We start from the raw sequence: 17,027 nt of genomic DNA on the forward strand, positions 1-17,027 counted from the left end.
CCTTGCACATGCTAGGCAAGTGCTCCACCACTGCACTACATCCCCAGCCCTTTTAAGATTTTAGTTTGAGAAAGAGTCTTGCTAAGTTTCCAAGGTTGGCTCCAACCTGCAGTTCTCCTGCCTCAGCCTCCCAAGTCACTGGCATTACAGGTATGCACCATCGCACCCAGCCAACTGCTGTCTTCTTGAAGGCACACAGAGCCTTCTGGGTTTCAAACACTGTAGAGTGCCATTCTGAATTGCTCACCCACACTTTACCCAAGAGAAAAACAAACTTCCATCTTGAGTAAACCAATGTTGTATATTTGTTGTTACTGATGTTTGATGGTAAAATATATATAACATGAAACTCACCATCTTAACCACTTTTAAGTGCACAGTTAAGTGATATTAAATACATTCATAATATAGCACAACCATTTTTATAACTATTTTCATAACTTTTTTCATCTTGCAAGACTGTAACTCTGTACCCATTAAATAATAACTTCCCAACTAACATTCACTTTCTGTCTCTATGAATTTGACTACTATAACTACTTCATGTAAATGGAATCATATGGTGTATGTCTTTTTTGCAACTGGCTTATTTCAGTTAATATGATTTACTTAAGGCTTATCTATGTTGTAGCATGTGTCAAAATTTCCTGCCTTTTAAAAACTGAATGATATTCCAATCTATGTACATACTATATTTGCTTGTCTATTCATCTGTCAATGGACACATGGGTTGCTTCCACATTTTAATGACTGTGAATAATGTTGCTAGGAACATGAGTGTATAAATCTCTCTTCCTGCTGTCAATTCTTTTGAGTGTACACTGACAAGTGGAATTGCTGCATCACATGGTGATTCTGGTTTTCAGTTTTTGAGAAACTGCCATACTGTTTTCCATAATGGCTGTACCACTGCATATTCCTACCAACAGAGCACAAGTGTTCCAATGCCTCCCCACCCTTGCAAATGCTCGTTATTTTCTGTCTTCGTGATAGTAGTGATCCTAATGGGTGTGAAGTAGACCTATGTCACTTCAAATGTCATTTTGGAGTTTATGTCATTTCAGTTGAAACCAATCCTCATTAACACTGAGCCAAGCCTACAAGCAGATCTTTCTCTGCCCTTGCACTCCCATGCCTTAGGTTCAAGCTAAGTGTTTCACAGAAATAGCATGTGTTGGAGAGCCACACCACTGTGTTCTCAAAACTAAAAGTCCTAACTGGGAATATGTACATTATGCACACATTCCCAATTTTAAGGTCATCTGAGAAGCTCAGCTATAACTGATAGGTTAGACACCTTTCAACAAGGTTTACAAATCACATCAGGATGTCGCATGAAACCATTTCTTTTGTGTGTTGCTCTAATAGAGTCAGAAATCATTTTTTTTAAAGGGGTAATTAGGTTTGAGAATAAAACTGTTAACAAAATCTAATATTCTCATTGCTTTTTCCTGAAACAGTAAAGAGTTTCTTTAGCTTAAAAATGTTTGATAATCAATATAATAACATAATCTCACAGGTAATTTTCATGCTGTAAAAACCAGTTTAGATATTATATAAATGAGAAATTTCATTACACAAAATTCATGATAAGAATTCATATAATCATATAAGTGATTTCACAAAGTGAAAACAAATACTTACACTTTCATTAACTTGCTGGTTTTATATAGATTATTTTTGGTACTCAGCAATTTGGAGAATTGACTCTATTCATCATTGGATTTTGGTAGTTGTATTTGTTTTTATTATTCTTGTTTCATTAGTCTTTGACATTATAGAAACTTGATTTTGAAATTAGTCATGTATCAGGTGGGCTGATACTTGTGGTTCAGTGGTAGAGCACTCACCTAGCAAGTGTGAGGCACTGGGTTCAATCCTCAGCACCACATAAAAATAAATAAATAAAATAAAGTTATAACAAAACAAACACAAAAAAGTATCAGGTAAAGAACATGCCTAACACTAGCATGGGGCAACATACACTCGTCCCCCTTTCTGCATGACTTTCCCCCTCTTTTGGCAAGCATCAACTCATCTCTGGAATGTAAAATGGAACTTGGGGTGTGTGCATGTGTGTAAGCACACAGCCAGGACTATATATGAGTTTGACTTTTTTATCATGATTTTTAAATCCTGCTATCCCAATCAAAAACATCAAAACCTCTCAAGGGGGCAATGGCATGAAATTACATAATAGAAATTTAAAAATTAATCACAGAGTCTGAAGAAACTGTTTCATAATGGGCATCTAACTCACAACCAAGTGAAATCAAGATGAGGAAATCAATATGGCCACTCCCCAGTGAGGACTCACGGGAGCCGCCATGCCTTCCCAGCCAGATCACAGTTGACACTTGGTCCACACCCAGTTATAGTCATCTGGGGATTCAGGGTGCCTGACAGCCCATAGAGCTGTCCTGGATGTCTGAGCTGCAAAATATTATGAATATATTTAATATCACTGAACTGTACACTTAAAAATGTGAAGATGATAAATTGCATGTTACTTGTATTTTACCACCAAAAAAAAAAAAAGTGACATTGTTCCAAGATAGAAGTTTGTATTTCCCTCATGTAAGGTCTGGGAACAATGTAGTGTGATGCTCTACAGTATCTAAGACCCAGAAGGCTCCGCATGGCTTTCAAGAAAGCAGCATCCTTCCAGGCTGTACTTCCCTTTGCCTCAGAGAATGAGCTTCATCTGAATAAGGTACCATCTCTGGACCTCATCTTACAGGAGTCTGAAGGATTCTCCAAGACATGGGGTCCAGGAAGATTTTAGGACCAGAGCAAGAAAATGTAAGTTCAAGTTCTGTCACCCCACCAGCCCTCTTCAAGCCTCAGTTTCCCCATGAAGGGTACTAACAGGTGGATTCTTTGGTCCCTTCTTGCAAATTTGTTTTTATGCGTTGAAACCAAAAATAGAGGGAATTGAATCAATGAATATGATTTGATAAATATGTTTGGTACACAATGTTGAATAACCTGCCAAGATTTGGGTTGAGAAAGTAGAACTCAAATAGAGCAGGCTTGAGAAAATTCTTCTGGTTACTCTCTACCAAGGGCTCCCAAACTTGAGCATTAGCTGGAATTACCAATGGAGATCATTAAAAATGATCTCCTGAGATCCAGGGTAGGGTCGGGACATCTATATTTTTAAAATTCATTTATAAAATTTTTGAAGGGATAAATCTCTTACATGGTTAAACAACTTTTATTAATAGATGTTATATTAAAGTCTCTCCCCCATTTCTGTCTCCCAGTTGCCCAGTTCCTAACCAATGTCATGAAGAAAATGGGGGTGTCCAGAAATTCTTCTCTTTTTATGCATGCAGAAAAATCTCCACCCCTCCTGTCTTTAAAATAATAAATGGAGGTAAAATTACGCTAACAAAAAAAATAAAAAAATAAATAAAATAAAATAATAAATGGTAATGATACTATTCTTCTATTCTTTATTTTTTTTTACCACTGAATAGTATTCCACTGTATGGATAAAGCACAATTTCATAACCTCTTATTAATGGGCATTTAGATGAATTCCAAGTTTTTTCTAATGCAGACCATGCAGCAATAAACATCTTTGCAGGTGTGCCATTTCATACCTGCTGGAGTATATCCTAGAATAAATTCCTTAAAGTGCCTACTAAGTCAAAAAGCATACATGTTTCCGTAACTTAGAAAGATGGTGACAATTCTGAGTATATAAGTGATACCAACACATAATTCCATTTATGGGAGAGGAAAAACCATGCCTTGGAAAAGGACTTCTTAAACTTCAATGTTTAACTTCTTGGTCAATGGGGATCTTGTTAAAACAGATTATGATTCTAGTGCTTTGTGGTGGGCCTGAGTCTACACTGCCAGCAAACTTCCTGGTGATGCTGATGCTGCTGGTCCAGGGATCTTGCTTGAGTAGCAAGATCCTAGAAGACACTTGAAACATCATTTCCCAGTGCCAGTTACCATACCATGAAAGCAATTGGACTTAGTCTATGAAAAACCTGATTCCAGTTCACTAGCTCTGCGACCTTGTCCTAGATTTCTACATTTTCTGATCCTCAGCCTTTTCTGTAAAATGAGGCAGTAAAGATAAGGCTGTGAGGATTAAATAACATTGATGTATCTGAAAAACACTGCTGAGTGAAAAAAGCCAGACATACAAAAGTATATATTGTTACAAAATCCTAGAACAAGCAAAATTAATCTATGGTGATAGAATAGTGGACGCCACTGTTTGGGGAATGAGAACTGCCTAACTATAAAAGAGCAGGGGTTAGGGAACTCTCTAGGGTAATGGAAATTCTTTCTCATTTTGGTAGTTTCACAGGCAGGTAAATATGCACTTTTGTCAAAATTCATTGAGCTACGCATTTATAATCTATGCATTTTAAGTAAATTTAAAATGCATGTAAAATACTTTGTAAATTTAAAAATACATGACAAGTAAACGGTATCAACCATTTGTGTAAACTGTAAAGTGCCATCAAAAACAGAAATCAGGGGACACCTAAAAGGGATTACCTAAGAAATTAAAACTCCTATCTAGTTGCTCAATGGAAATGTATCCAGCTAGGGAAAAAATGGCAATTCATTATTATTTTTGACCTTTTTCAATTGTACTTCTGTGAATATTTTAATACATCGTTTTTAATTTCTGAAGAAAACAAAAAAAAAGAACAGAAATCAGACTTAAGGAAAAGCGCCACCTGTGTACTCTCTGCAGAGATGGCGTCATTGGTGGCCGGGAGGAGATCAAAGTCGGTTCCCCACCCCTTAATGGCATCGTTCTCCCAGACCCGCACCTCCGGAGCACCCACGCCTTGCTTGGGTTTCCCCCCACAGTCGCCGCTTACTTGCTCCGGAACTCGTCGAGCGCGCGCTGCGCCTCTGCGCCCTGGCGCTCCAGCCGAGAGCGCTCCGCCGCCAGGTCCCGGGAGCGCTGGCGATTACCCTCGACGTAGCGGGCGAGGGCGTCCTCCGGGCCGGTCAGCTCGCCCAGGCGCTGGAAGGTGTCCAGCTGCCGCCGGAGGCCGGCATGGCGCTGCTCGAGGGCGCGGGCCCGTTGGATGTGGGCGGCCACGCGCTCGCCCAGTCCTTGCAGCGCCGCCAGGCTCGGCGCCCCGATCCGGCCCTCCTCGGCCGGGCGCTCGGGCTCAGCGGCGCGCGGCGCCTCGTCGGCGCGCTCATACTGCTCCTGGCGGGCCTGGAAGACGTAGCTGCGGCGGTACATGGTTCCTCTGCGAGCGAGAGGGCCAAGCCGGCTCTCCAGGAAGCCGGTGGCCGAGCCAGCAGCCTGCTAAATAAACATCGGAGGCCCCCGGCTTGCCGCTGGGACGTTCCAGAGCTGATCAGCAGTTGAGCTCTACTCGGTGCCCGGGCGCGGGACAATGAAAGAGCAGGAGCCCGCTTTTTGAGCTGGATTAGCGACCCATACAACTCTGGGGTTGGAAGGTTAAATTAGGCAATGAGGTTTTTGTTCTGTGATTGTGAAGGCCTGTTGCTTTATGATTGAATGGAGGGTCAGGGGGACAAGAGAGGCATGACGTTCTTTTGATTGGTTCCACTGAGAATTGGGAAGGCAACCCAAGGCAAGCTTATTAAACTTAATTCCCTTAAGATCGAGGCCTGGCGCTTTGTCTCCTCTTTCTACTCTCAATTTAGCACTAAACAATAACATTTTGTTTCTGATTACTTAAACAATTTCCTTCCTTAATTATTGAGGAATCTTCTCTATCGCAGAGGTTTCTAACCATGGATGCAAATAAAATGGCATATCTCAGTCAGTGGGGAGGTGTAGTGCAGGTAATTTCTTACTAAATCCTGTGCATTTTGTGAAGAATCTACTCTTTGCACAATGTCTCAGGACATGGGCCTGCGATGTAATTATGTCACATTACTTCAGTGGATTTTTGACATACTCAAGTGGAAGAAACAAGTGGAACTTCACCCATGACATTGCTAATAGGTTCTTTGAACTAAAGAAAGATCCTTTCAAGCTAAAGATTTAACAAATTAGCCAACACTCAAGCAGACTTTTGCCATTGTATTTCATTTTAATTTTTATTATGGAAATAGCAGATTTTGATGACAAGCTTTTAATTAAATATACATACATATATAACTTAATAGCTAGGCTTTGACCAATTTAAAAGTAAGTTGTGGTGCTGAAAGAAATTAGTACCATTTGGTTAGAATGTTCTTGAATAGAAATATTTTGTCAGAGCTCCAGTGTAAAAAAAATCATTATCAAAAGCCTCGTTTTCTGGGGCTGGGGATGTGGCTCAAGTGTAGCGCGGCCTGACATACGCAGGGCGCTGGGTTCGATCCTCAGCACCACATGAAATAAAATAAAGATGTTGTGTCCACCAAAAGTGGAAAAATAATTTTTAAAAAAGCCTCGTTTTCTTAAAAACAAGGATTAGCAGCACCATATAATTACCAACTACATGGATTGTACATAATTATACTACAAATTAAAGTCATAGTTATCAAAGAAAGAAAATTACATTGATCTTTGTTGAGTTTATTATTACTCCAAAAAGCCTGTAAAATCATTAATTTGGTCTGCAATAAAGCTATGTAAGATCCTAAACTGCTAGTGCTGTGGTTTTTGTTCTATTTTTCTTCCCATAAGCTACTTAAAAATAGATTTCATGGTCAAATCGAAGAAGGCCATATGAGTATTTTTGTAGGTATGCATATATCATGCTGATGGCATGGACTTTAGACTTCCTAGAGAGCAAAATTAAATTTGATAACAAAAATTATAAGCTGTTCATTTCCTTTGACAGCATGTATCAGTCTGATATTGTTACAGAACAAATTGCCCCCAAAACTATGTGTCACATAATAAGAAGTATTTATCATTATGCTCCAGGCCTGCAGGTCAGCTGGATGACTCTCCTTCCAGATATGGGTCTTCTGATCAGCTGAGGCAGCTCTGTTCCAAACACCTCTTGTCCTTCTGAATTAGCAATGACAGAAGCACATGAGCAAGCTCATGCCAGGACTTTTTTTGCAACATGTCCATTGGTCAAAGTGAATTTGCGGGGGTCATGGCCAAAGTCAAGAGTAAAGGCAGAGGCATGACTCACTGAGGCCTTGACAAGAATGTGGTGTATAGCCCTATAATACTGGAATGAAGAATCAGGAGAACTCAATCTACCCTAGGGAGTAATCCCATTGGAGACATATTTACCCCAGAAATATAATAACAGAAAAAAAATCACCTCCATTTAATCCAGTGGAATAAACACCTAGAAAATATCCACCCAGAAATCATAATTTCAGAGAATTAATTGTTGAACAATGTCAAGCGTCTGCCCTCAGGGTGCAGGAGACAAATTCATACCCAACTGATTAAAACACAAAAAAATTCCAGAATGAGTTTTAAAGTAGAGATTTTAACAAAATTCTGTGGTTGTATCAAAGAAAAAGCAGTGAGTAGTGAGTGGGTAGGTGGACAACTCACAGAAACAGAGAACAGCGTAAATGAGAAGATGTGGGAGGAACTGATTTCAGAAACAGCACAGTGAACACTAGGCTGCCCGCACAGAGTGAGGCTGACTCAAGGGGTGCATAACAACAGGATCCCAAAAGCAAAGGTCACAAGAAGAACTGGCCTTTCAACTAGCTGCACACTACATCGGATATGAACATTATCACCATTCTTCCCAACCCCCACCAAGAAATGGCAGCCTGGCAATTTAAAAAAAAAAAAAAAAAAAAAAAAAAAAAGATTACATCTCTACAGAAGAATGGAAGAAAAATCATAGTGGACAAGATATGTCAACAAGCTTTCAGAAAGCTGAATAGATATAGGTCCATGGTAACTGACAGCCGAGTATAGAAAACAAAAACCTAAGAGACTGCAGAGGGAACAGGAACAAAAACTGCTGGTTCTTGCCAGAGAATCTGAGAAAAGCTCAGGATTTAGATGCATTGATATTTTAGAAGGTGGGGTGTGAAGCAGAGCTGAAAAACCAGAGGGTTGACTGAGCACCTGGACAAGAACCAATTCAATCCTTTAGATCCCCTTCTTCATTCCTGCACAACAGCAATTGAGCAACTACCCAAGCCTTATTGTGACAGGTCACCTGGAAGGTATTCTGCAGTGAAATTGAATGGGAGAGGTCCTGAGTTCAGGATCACCAGACACAGCCAAGGGCAGGGATGAGGCCAAATATTAAAGTAAAGCAATTAAGGAAGCAGATGCATAGTGAAGGATGAGGCACAGCTGTACCTTCCCTACTACTCAATTACCAGCCCACTTCCCAGCATGCTGGTCGCCTGGTATGTCTTTCTCCAGGCAAGAGATTTGGCATCATTCTCTAGAGTAACTGAATGACTTCAGAGAAAAGCTCTCCAGCAACTTCTGAATTTGGAAATGTTTACTGCTTGGCTTTTGGTTCCAACATGGAATATGGTTGTGTGGTCTGGGGGAACTCAGACTGAAGCCATTGATCATCAAACCAAAACCCATTTTGTAATAAAATTTTACTTGTTACAGCATAGGGTTTTTTAAAAAATCTCCCTTTTCCACTTCAATAGGTTTGAAACTTAAATTTTCCCCCAAAAGTATAGGTTCACCAAGATTTACATAATTTTCATTGTCCTGCACCAAGACAATGGTACTATCATGATATCCTGACCCCATCTATTTAAAGTATAAATATTTCTTATTAGAATTTTACTATAATTAGTAGGATTTTTTACCTCATGTGAGAAAAGATAGTTAATTGATGAAATGTAAAAGTATGACAACCAGGCTAATCCATAGCTGGATCTCCCTTCTAATTGTTGTCTTAGTTTGAACTCCTTAAAACAGACCCTGAGACAAGGTCTGTGCAAATACAGTTGACCCTCCACATCAGCAAATTCTACATCCACAGGTTCAAACAATCACAGATGGAAAACACTCAGGAAAAAAAAAATGTGTTTGCAGTAAACAGGTACAGACATTTTCCCCTGCCACTATTCCCTAAACAATTTAGGATAACACTTATGTATGTAGTATTTACATAGCATTGCAGATTAAACTACCTGGACATGATTTAAAGTATGCGGGAAGATGTGCAAAGGTTATATGCCAACACCATATTTGATGAAAGAGACTGGAACACACTTGGATTTTGGTATCTGAGGGGGCCTTGGAACCAATCTCCCATTGAAACCAAGGGATGAGTATAGTTTATTTGTGAGGTGATCCCAGGGAACATGGGTAGGGAGGTGGAGAGGGAGATAGAGAAGGAAAAGCATGGCGTGTGATCAAGCAAGCTACCATCTTGGGAAAACAGAGATTCTGGTAACACTATAAGTAGTCACCTGAGTGTTACACTACCCAGTTGGTGAAGGGGCCAGAGATTTACCCACAAACTCCCACGGTTTAAGGGCTGATCAGAGGGGCTGTTAACTTCCTTGTCACACTTGTCTGCCAAAGGTGGGGACCAAATGGACTCTGCATGGATTCCAAAGGCCAAATGAAGTCGGGACAGAAAGAAACAGCTCTTGGCAATGGGAAGATGGACCAGCACAGATGGAAATGGTCAAAGGTTGCTATCGATAGATTATTGCATACCCCACCACCACCACCACACACACACACACACACAAATTTGAATATAAATACCTAATCCACACAATGTGACGGTACCAGGAGGTGCGGCTGTTGAGAACTGATTAGGTCATAGAACAAAGCCTTCATGGATGGAATTAGTGCCCTTGTAAAAGAAGCCCAAAGAAGAAGTCCAAGGAAGCTTGTTGGCCCCTTCTACCATGGGGAGGACACAATGAGAAGACTGCAATTAGTGGATCAGGAAGCAGGCCCTCTGCAGTGCCTTAATCTTGAAACATGCCAGACTCCAGAAATGTGAGAAATACATTTCTGTTGTCTAAGCCACCCAGACCATGGTGTTTTGTTTTAGTTCGTGGTATATGTCCATCTAAGGTCAACTATGATCTTTGCTCCACATCCTCTTTAGTCCAACACCCAGGCTAGTGGAGCAGCCACTACCTGGACCACTGCTGATCATCTTAAAGAAAAGGCATGGAGTGGCATTTAAAATTTCCTCACAATCACACTGAATTGGCCAAAGCTAGTCATATTGTGGCCCCACCTAACTTCAAGTACATTGACAAATGCAATCCTGCCACATGCCTACAAGAAGTAAGAGTGAGCATATTTGTCAAAAACCCCAAAACTCCATTGCTGGTGGGAGAGTATTCAATAAAAATAGCAACCATATGCATGAGGAAGAAATCATTGGTGAATGAATTTGTTAATTCAAAAGCATGTTTGTAGACAGCGGTTCCATTGGGCTTGATAAATGGTTAGCTATAGGAGAGTTCCCTAAATACAGCTGAATGATACTAGTGTGGGGGTACTGGTGGAAAATGGATGTTGTTAAAATTGGAAAGGCTCAAGTTTAAACTCTGGTCCTATCACTTTGGTAAGTGAATTAATCAATATGGTCCCAGTATGGGCACTGTTAAAAGGAAATAATCACTTTCAGAAATAAAGGGTCACCATTTCTGTGATTTCCCAGTTTGCCTAAGACAGAATATATTTTTACCCTTTATCTTGGGCACAATTACAGGAAGGACTCTCTTTCACTCTTTTTTCTGGCCTGATAACCTGAATGTATACCCTGAATCTAATCATAAGAAAATATCCAGATAAACTCTAAATAAGAAACATTCTACTAATAAGAGACAGGGGATGGCATTCTTTAAAAATGTTATATATCATAAAAGACAAAGAGAAGTTTGGAAAGTATTCCAGATTAAAGGAGATTAGAGACAGGGCATTTAAATACAGATCCTAATCTGGATCCTGTACTGGAGAAGAAAAAAACAAAGGTCATTGCTCAGGTTCATTGACAAAATTGAAATACAGACAGTAGATCATATCAAATAATTGTGTTAGCCAGATAGAATTACCCAAAGCAAGCCACACAGCCCCACCTAACCTCAAGTATGCTGGGAAATGCAATCCCTCCAAGTGCCATATTCAATGTTAAATTTACTGGCTTGCAACTATGCCACAGTTAATATGAAATACTATCCTCATTCTTAGAAAATATACTCTCAACTATCTAGAGGAAATAACTTATAATGTGTGCAATTTATTTTCAAATGATTCTGAAAGAAATGACATGTAAATATAAGTACATATCCAAAATATTCAGGCAAAAGAGGTGAATCTAGATAAAGGGTATATGGGAGTTGTTTGTACTATTCTTGCAATTTTTCCTAGGAAGTTTCAAATTATTTGTGAAAAGTATAATCACCTTGTACATAGAGCATTTTACCCATAGCAAACAGGAAAGAGAACTGCTTTTTTAAAATAATGGGCAAGTAAATATTATTTATTTTTTAGCCTTATATATACATACAACAGCAGAGAGGGAAAGGGATCCAGAACAGTCTAGCAAGCTGCAGTAACAATAGTAGTGAATGGTTTTTATCTATTATTCAATTTGAATATACTGTTACAAATGAAAATATCTGTAACAAACATAAAGGGAAACAGAAAACCAAATACCAGATACATGGTGATTGTAGCCACATAAATCAGAAATTAATGAAATATATCACTTCTCTCTTTTTTATTTTCCAATTAAAGTTGCCCAAAGATAGAAGAGACTTTAATTTTTTAAAGATGTGGTCTTGCAATGTTATGTAGGCTAGCCCCAAACTCCCGGGATCATGCTAGACCCTCTTGCTTCAGCCTCCTGAGTAACTAGGAACTATAGGTTAAATTTTTTAATTAACATTTTTTTCCTACTGAATAATTATTTAAAAAGCTGAGTAAAATCGGCTTAGATGGCTTGCCTTTTAATCAATATCAAAACTACTCTGGAGTTTTGAGCCACCCTTGTCAGTTAAAATAGATCCTGAATTTGCTCTAGGCTTTTAACATGTAACTCTGGTAAAAGAAAGGGGAATGGAGAGATTCCATGGATTTCTGAGCTGAAGGTTCACATTGGGTCTCTGATGTACACTAGTGGGTGGCCTTAAGCAAATGAGATAATCTGGTTTTTGTTTTTTTTAATGGTAAATTTGAGCTAAAGAATCCCAAGCTCTCCCTTCCTGCTCACTATGGGCTGAATTGTGTCCCTCCCAAATTCTCCTGTTGAAGTCCTGACACCTTGTATTTAGTAATAAGGTCTTTAAAGTAAAATAACATCATTAGGATGTTAATATGATTGGTGCCATTATAAGAAGAGGAGATTAGGAGACAGACACACATGGAGGGAAGACCATGGGAGGACACAGAAGCCTGGAAGACACCAACCCTGCCAACACCTTGACCTTAGACTAGAATCCTAGTCTCAGGACTCTGAGAAATAAATTTCTGTTGTTTAAGCCACTGCCTCTGTGGTACTTTAGTTATGCAGCCTTAGCAAACTCCTATACTGCACTAAATATTCTGATTCTGCCCCTTTTTGTGGCCCATCCTTTTCCTGGAATATACAGATGCCTGCCACAAGAGGGCCACGCTGCACTAAAATTGAACACCCTGCCCTAAGGTCCTGAGGGTAACTGCAGAGAGCAGAGGGGTCAGGCAGACGCACAGTGGCAAAACTTATAGCCTTTCCAGCAAACTGGATCAACTCAAAAGGCAATTCAGCCATGGGAAGTCTCATTTTGAGTAAAGCAGCCAATAACCCAGGAATTAAAGGGCAGCCTCCTGACTCCCAGATCTCTGCACCATGTAGCCAGGGATCTCCATCAAGCCCTATAACTCATGCTCAGCACTACTGAAAGTGATGAGTTACCATGAAGGGTGACAATGGATGGAGATACACAGCCAGAAGCAGGGCTTTCTCTCCAACTTTCTGGAAAGTGAAACCCAGGATTCAAAAGAAAGTGGGCACTGAGCATCCAACCTGCTTTGTTCAGGGTTTAGTACAGAAACTAAAGCAAGAAGAGACCCTGGTGACACACCAGAATTTGTGTGACCAGGGTTGGTTCTTTCACAGACTCCAACAAAAGCAGTACAGTTAAATACAATGCATGATGCTGAACTTAATTCTAGTCTGGAAAAAAGAAAAGTCACAAGTGATATTATTACAATAATCGATGGAATTTGAATATGGAATGCAGATTAAGTAATAATACTGAAACAGTTAAATGCTTGATTCAGATCATTGTATTATGACATGGAAGAAAATCACCTTGTTCTTAGAAAATACATACTGGTTTAGAGATGATGAGGTATGTTTAACTTATTCTCAATGGTTCACATATTATCTACAGTTATATAAATAAATACATAATGCTAAGTGCAATGATGCATGCCCCAAATTCTAGCAATTCAAGAGGCTGAGTAAGGAGGATGGCAAGTTCAAGGTCACTCTCAGCAACTTGGCAAGACCTGTCTCAAAATAAAACATAAAGAGGGCAGGCAATGAAACTCAGTAGTAGAGGGCTACTGGGTTAAACCCCCGGTACCACAAATACACATATATACACATACATACACAGAATACCCATACATACACAGAATAATAAAACAAGTAGAGCAAAATGTAAAATAATCAGTGGATTTGGGTAAACTATATGGAGAATATAAGAGTTTCTTGTCCTTTTCCTGCAACTTTTCCATAATTTTAAAATTATAACAAAAGAAAACATTGCATACTCCAATCCTAAACACAATGTAAACTGTCCTGATAACAGATTTTTTTCTTTCTTTCTTTCTTTTCCCCAGCATTGGGGATTGAACCCAGGGCCTCTCACATGCTAGACAGGTACCCTCTCATTGAGTTATATCCCTAGCTCTTTTTAATTTTTTTTTACTTTGAGACAGGGTCTTTCTAAATTGCCCAAGCTGGCCTGGAACTTTCAATCCACCTAACTTAGCCTCTCTAGTAGCCAGAATTTCAAAAATACATCATCCTGCTGAAGTGATAAACATTAACAGACACTCCCTCTTGCCAGGGGCACTTAATCACTGAGCCATATCCACAGCCATTTTTTAATCTTTATTTTGAGACAGGGTCTCACTTCGTTATTCGGGGTCTCACTAATTTGCTGAGGCTATCTTTGAACTTGCAATCCTGCTTCAGCCTCCCAAGTCACTGGAATTAGTCATGTGTCACTGCGCCCCAGCCAGATACTTCTTAATGAGAACAAGAAAATGCAAAAATCCTCCTTTGACTCACTGGATGGTCATGGTCTCAGCAACTAACATTTCATTGACAACTATGGTAGGAGTTTAACACCTACATAATGATGTTGATGGGATTTTGAGACACATCTGGACTTGCCTTTCCTGCACATAGACAATGGAACACAAGCCTTTATGACCCACCATCATACAAACTCACTCTGGTTATGCATGAAAAGTGGCCCTACCCATGACTTCTGGGATGCAAAAATGAGTCACTGTCCCAGCAGGCACCATCCTCTTGACTGAGAATGGAGAATCTCTTTTACAATTATAATTTCTATGGACATAAATCTAGCCATGTTCTTCTCTTTAAGATATCATTAAACAGACCTACTACCACTCTAATGTTGGGTCAGCCTACATCTGAACCATAGCCTTTTTCCTTCTGGGAATAGATGTCAAGCAGTTTGATGTATAAGCCACAGATGGCCAGCTGGCATGCCCACATTGCCCTAAAAAAAGGATGTTCTGAACTCTGCTTTGCACCAGTTAAGAAATGGATCCCACAGAACTGGACAAACACAACATGAAGGCATTTCTCATGGAAATTTACTCATAGATTTAAACATACATTTGGGATATCCATTGTTTGTATAGGTTCAGGTCTACTTGTCCTATGCTATTAACAGACACTGAGTAAACTATTTCAGAAGAGAACATATTTTGTCTTCCAAAGTTTACCAACTTCTCAGGTTTGACCCAAAATTGGGAGGGATGATATCCCAAGCTATTTTATCAACCATTTTAAAATTCTGCACATGGTTTAAAAGAATGTTAAGGGTTATAAAAGACTGTATATTTTAAGCCCTAACCTTCAATTTTCAGACCTAAACTCCATGAGAGGTTTTTATTTATTTGGTACCAGGAATTGAACATTTAACCACTGAGCCACATCCCCAGCCCTTTTTGTATTTCATTTAGAAACAGGGTCTCATTAATTTGCTTAGGGCCTCACTAAGTCACTAAGGCTGGCTTTGAACTTGTGATCCTTCTGCCTCAGCCTCCTGAGTCACTGGGATTACAGGCATGCACCACCATGCCCAGCCCATGAGAAGTTTTCTAATGAAATTTCTAACAATAGTTGAATTACAAAATATTACCATTGTTTGCCAGGGTTTGGTCATAAATATATATATATATTCCAACAACCTAACTTTTTAGGCTCATTTGGAAAGAAGTTATACATGATTTACTGCCCTCCTAGTCTATGCTCTAGCAGGTTGATTCCTATTGATTACCACTCCTTCATTTATTTAAAAATATTATCATCCGATTTTTCTTCTCACCAGCCAGTCACCATCCTTTTTTCTATTAGCTCATCACTTTTGGATTGGATACCAACATGTTCCTTACTCCTTTGTATCTCCCACCCAATCCTTCATGCATATTAATGTATTCAAATAGATGACTAGAGAGGCTTCAGTTCTGTTCCCACAGGAACTCAAGTTCCCACAGGCCAAGACACCCTTCGGGCTAAAGCTTTACCTCTCCACCAACTTGATAGACTTGCACATAGGATTGTTCTTTGTAGTCTACTGGACTACAGTTCTTTGAAGGCAGGATGCGGTCATTCCCCAATGGCCATCCTCTACCTAAAGATCCCTCAAACACCATCAATCCATTCTTCTCCATGCCATTTTAAATCCCCCAAAGGTTGGCCCTTCCAGATTGCATTACCTGCCTCCCATACCTTCTGGCTTCCTATAGGGTTTGGCAAGTGGGGATCACTGGCAGGAAATAAGGAAGACTCCCTCTTGCTTCCCTTTCCCTCTGAGCATATCTATTCCAAGATTCTCTCCTCTTGTACCTTTGGGTTAAAGGATAGTAATGACTTCCTACTATTGCAATTTCCTAGGTACTTTACCATGCTTTATTGATTCCTTGGACCCTTCCCTTATCTAGAAACTGCCCCTTCATTAAATTCTCTTCCAATAAACCTCCATCAATGCCATTTATTTCCCATTAGATACATAGGAAACCTGAGAGATATATTATCTCATTCATTAATCTAGCAAACTTTCCAACACAAAGCAGGAACTTGATCAAATTCATTAAAAGATGAATTAATCTTCAGTAGAAACTCAGAATGAAAAGTAATATTGTGGAATGTTGGGAGATTTGTTTTGAATCTTTTAAGTGAAAAGCTGGATACCATGTGCCCAAAGATGAAGCCCTACAAAGGCTGTCATCAGTGGCTGGGGAAGGCTGGACCTCTCGCTCCATATTTGCTGATGTGCTTTTTCAAAGGGTAGAGTCAAATTTAGTAGCAGCCCCAAATTGAAATTTATTTCTCTCTCTACTATGATAGCTAGGTTTATGTCATCTTTCATCCTTAGAGGAAATATACAGGAACAGAACAAAAATACATTCATTAGGAAACTGTAGTCCAGTAAGAATAATCCTAACAGTGCACCATTCAGCAGAATGACCACAGTTACAAAACACATGAAAAGGAAATAAAATAATTCCTTGGAAAAGAGCTTTCTATTTTGAAAAGATGGTGGGGCAGGGGGCTAGAGATGTCCTTATATGATAGATAATGAAGACACTTCTCAACATCCTCAAAGGTTGTGGCTTTTCAGATGTAAGCCTAAAACAAAATCCGTGCTGAAGGGTGGCATCCAAGAGGATTCTGCTTGCTTTTGTTGTTCTGCAGTCAGTCTTTGCTGAACATTGTGGTCTAATCCCCAGCCACAGAACTGTGAGTGGTCCTTGTCTCTAAAAATGTCTTTGGACTGTCCTCAGTGACCCTAATTGTTATGCTTGGCAAGGAAAATTACAGGGATATTTTGGAGCAAATTCTCTCAGGGCACATTATTTTTCCATGGTAACCTAAGGTTTGGGG

General features: G+C 39.6%; 1 protein-coding gene across 3 annotated transcripts in view; it reads right to left on the reverse strand.

The window, feature by feature from the left end:
- Positions 1-17,027, reverse strand: part of BFSP1 (beaded filament structural protein 1) — a 72,472-nt gene that overhangs the window by 29,889 nt on the left and 25,556 nt on the right. The window contains exon 1 of one of the 3 annotated variants that reach the window (XM_081289892.1): positions 4,860-5,320. The exons of 1 other annotated variant lie outside the window; for it this stretch is intronic. In XM_081289892.1, coding sequence (XP_081146018.1) covers positions 4,860-5,236 — 377 coding nt within the window. In that variant the 5' untranslated portion in view covers positions 5,237-5,320. Of the gene's footprint in view, positions 1-1,850; positions 1,861-4,859; positions 5,321-17,027 lie in introns of those variants that run through there. One more of the 3 variants, XM_081289894.1, reaches the window with a different exon arrangement.

The sequence above is a fragment of the Spermophilus citellus genome (assembly GCF_964194105.1).
Source record: "Spermophilus citellus genome assembly, chromosome: 4".
Taxonomy (NCBI): domain Eukaryota; kingdom Metazoa; phylum Chordata; class Mammalia; order Rodentia; family Sciuridae; genus Spermophilus; species Spermophilus citellus.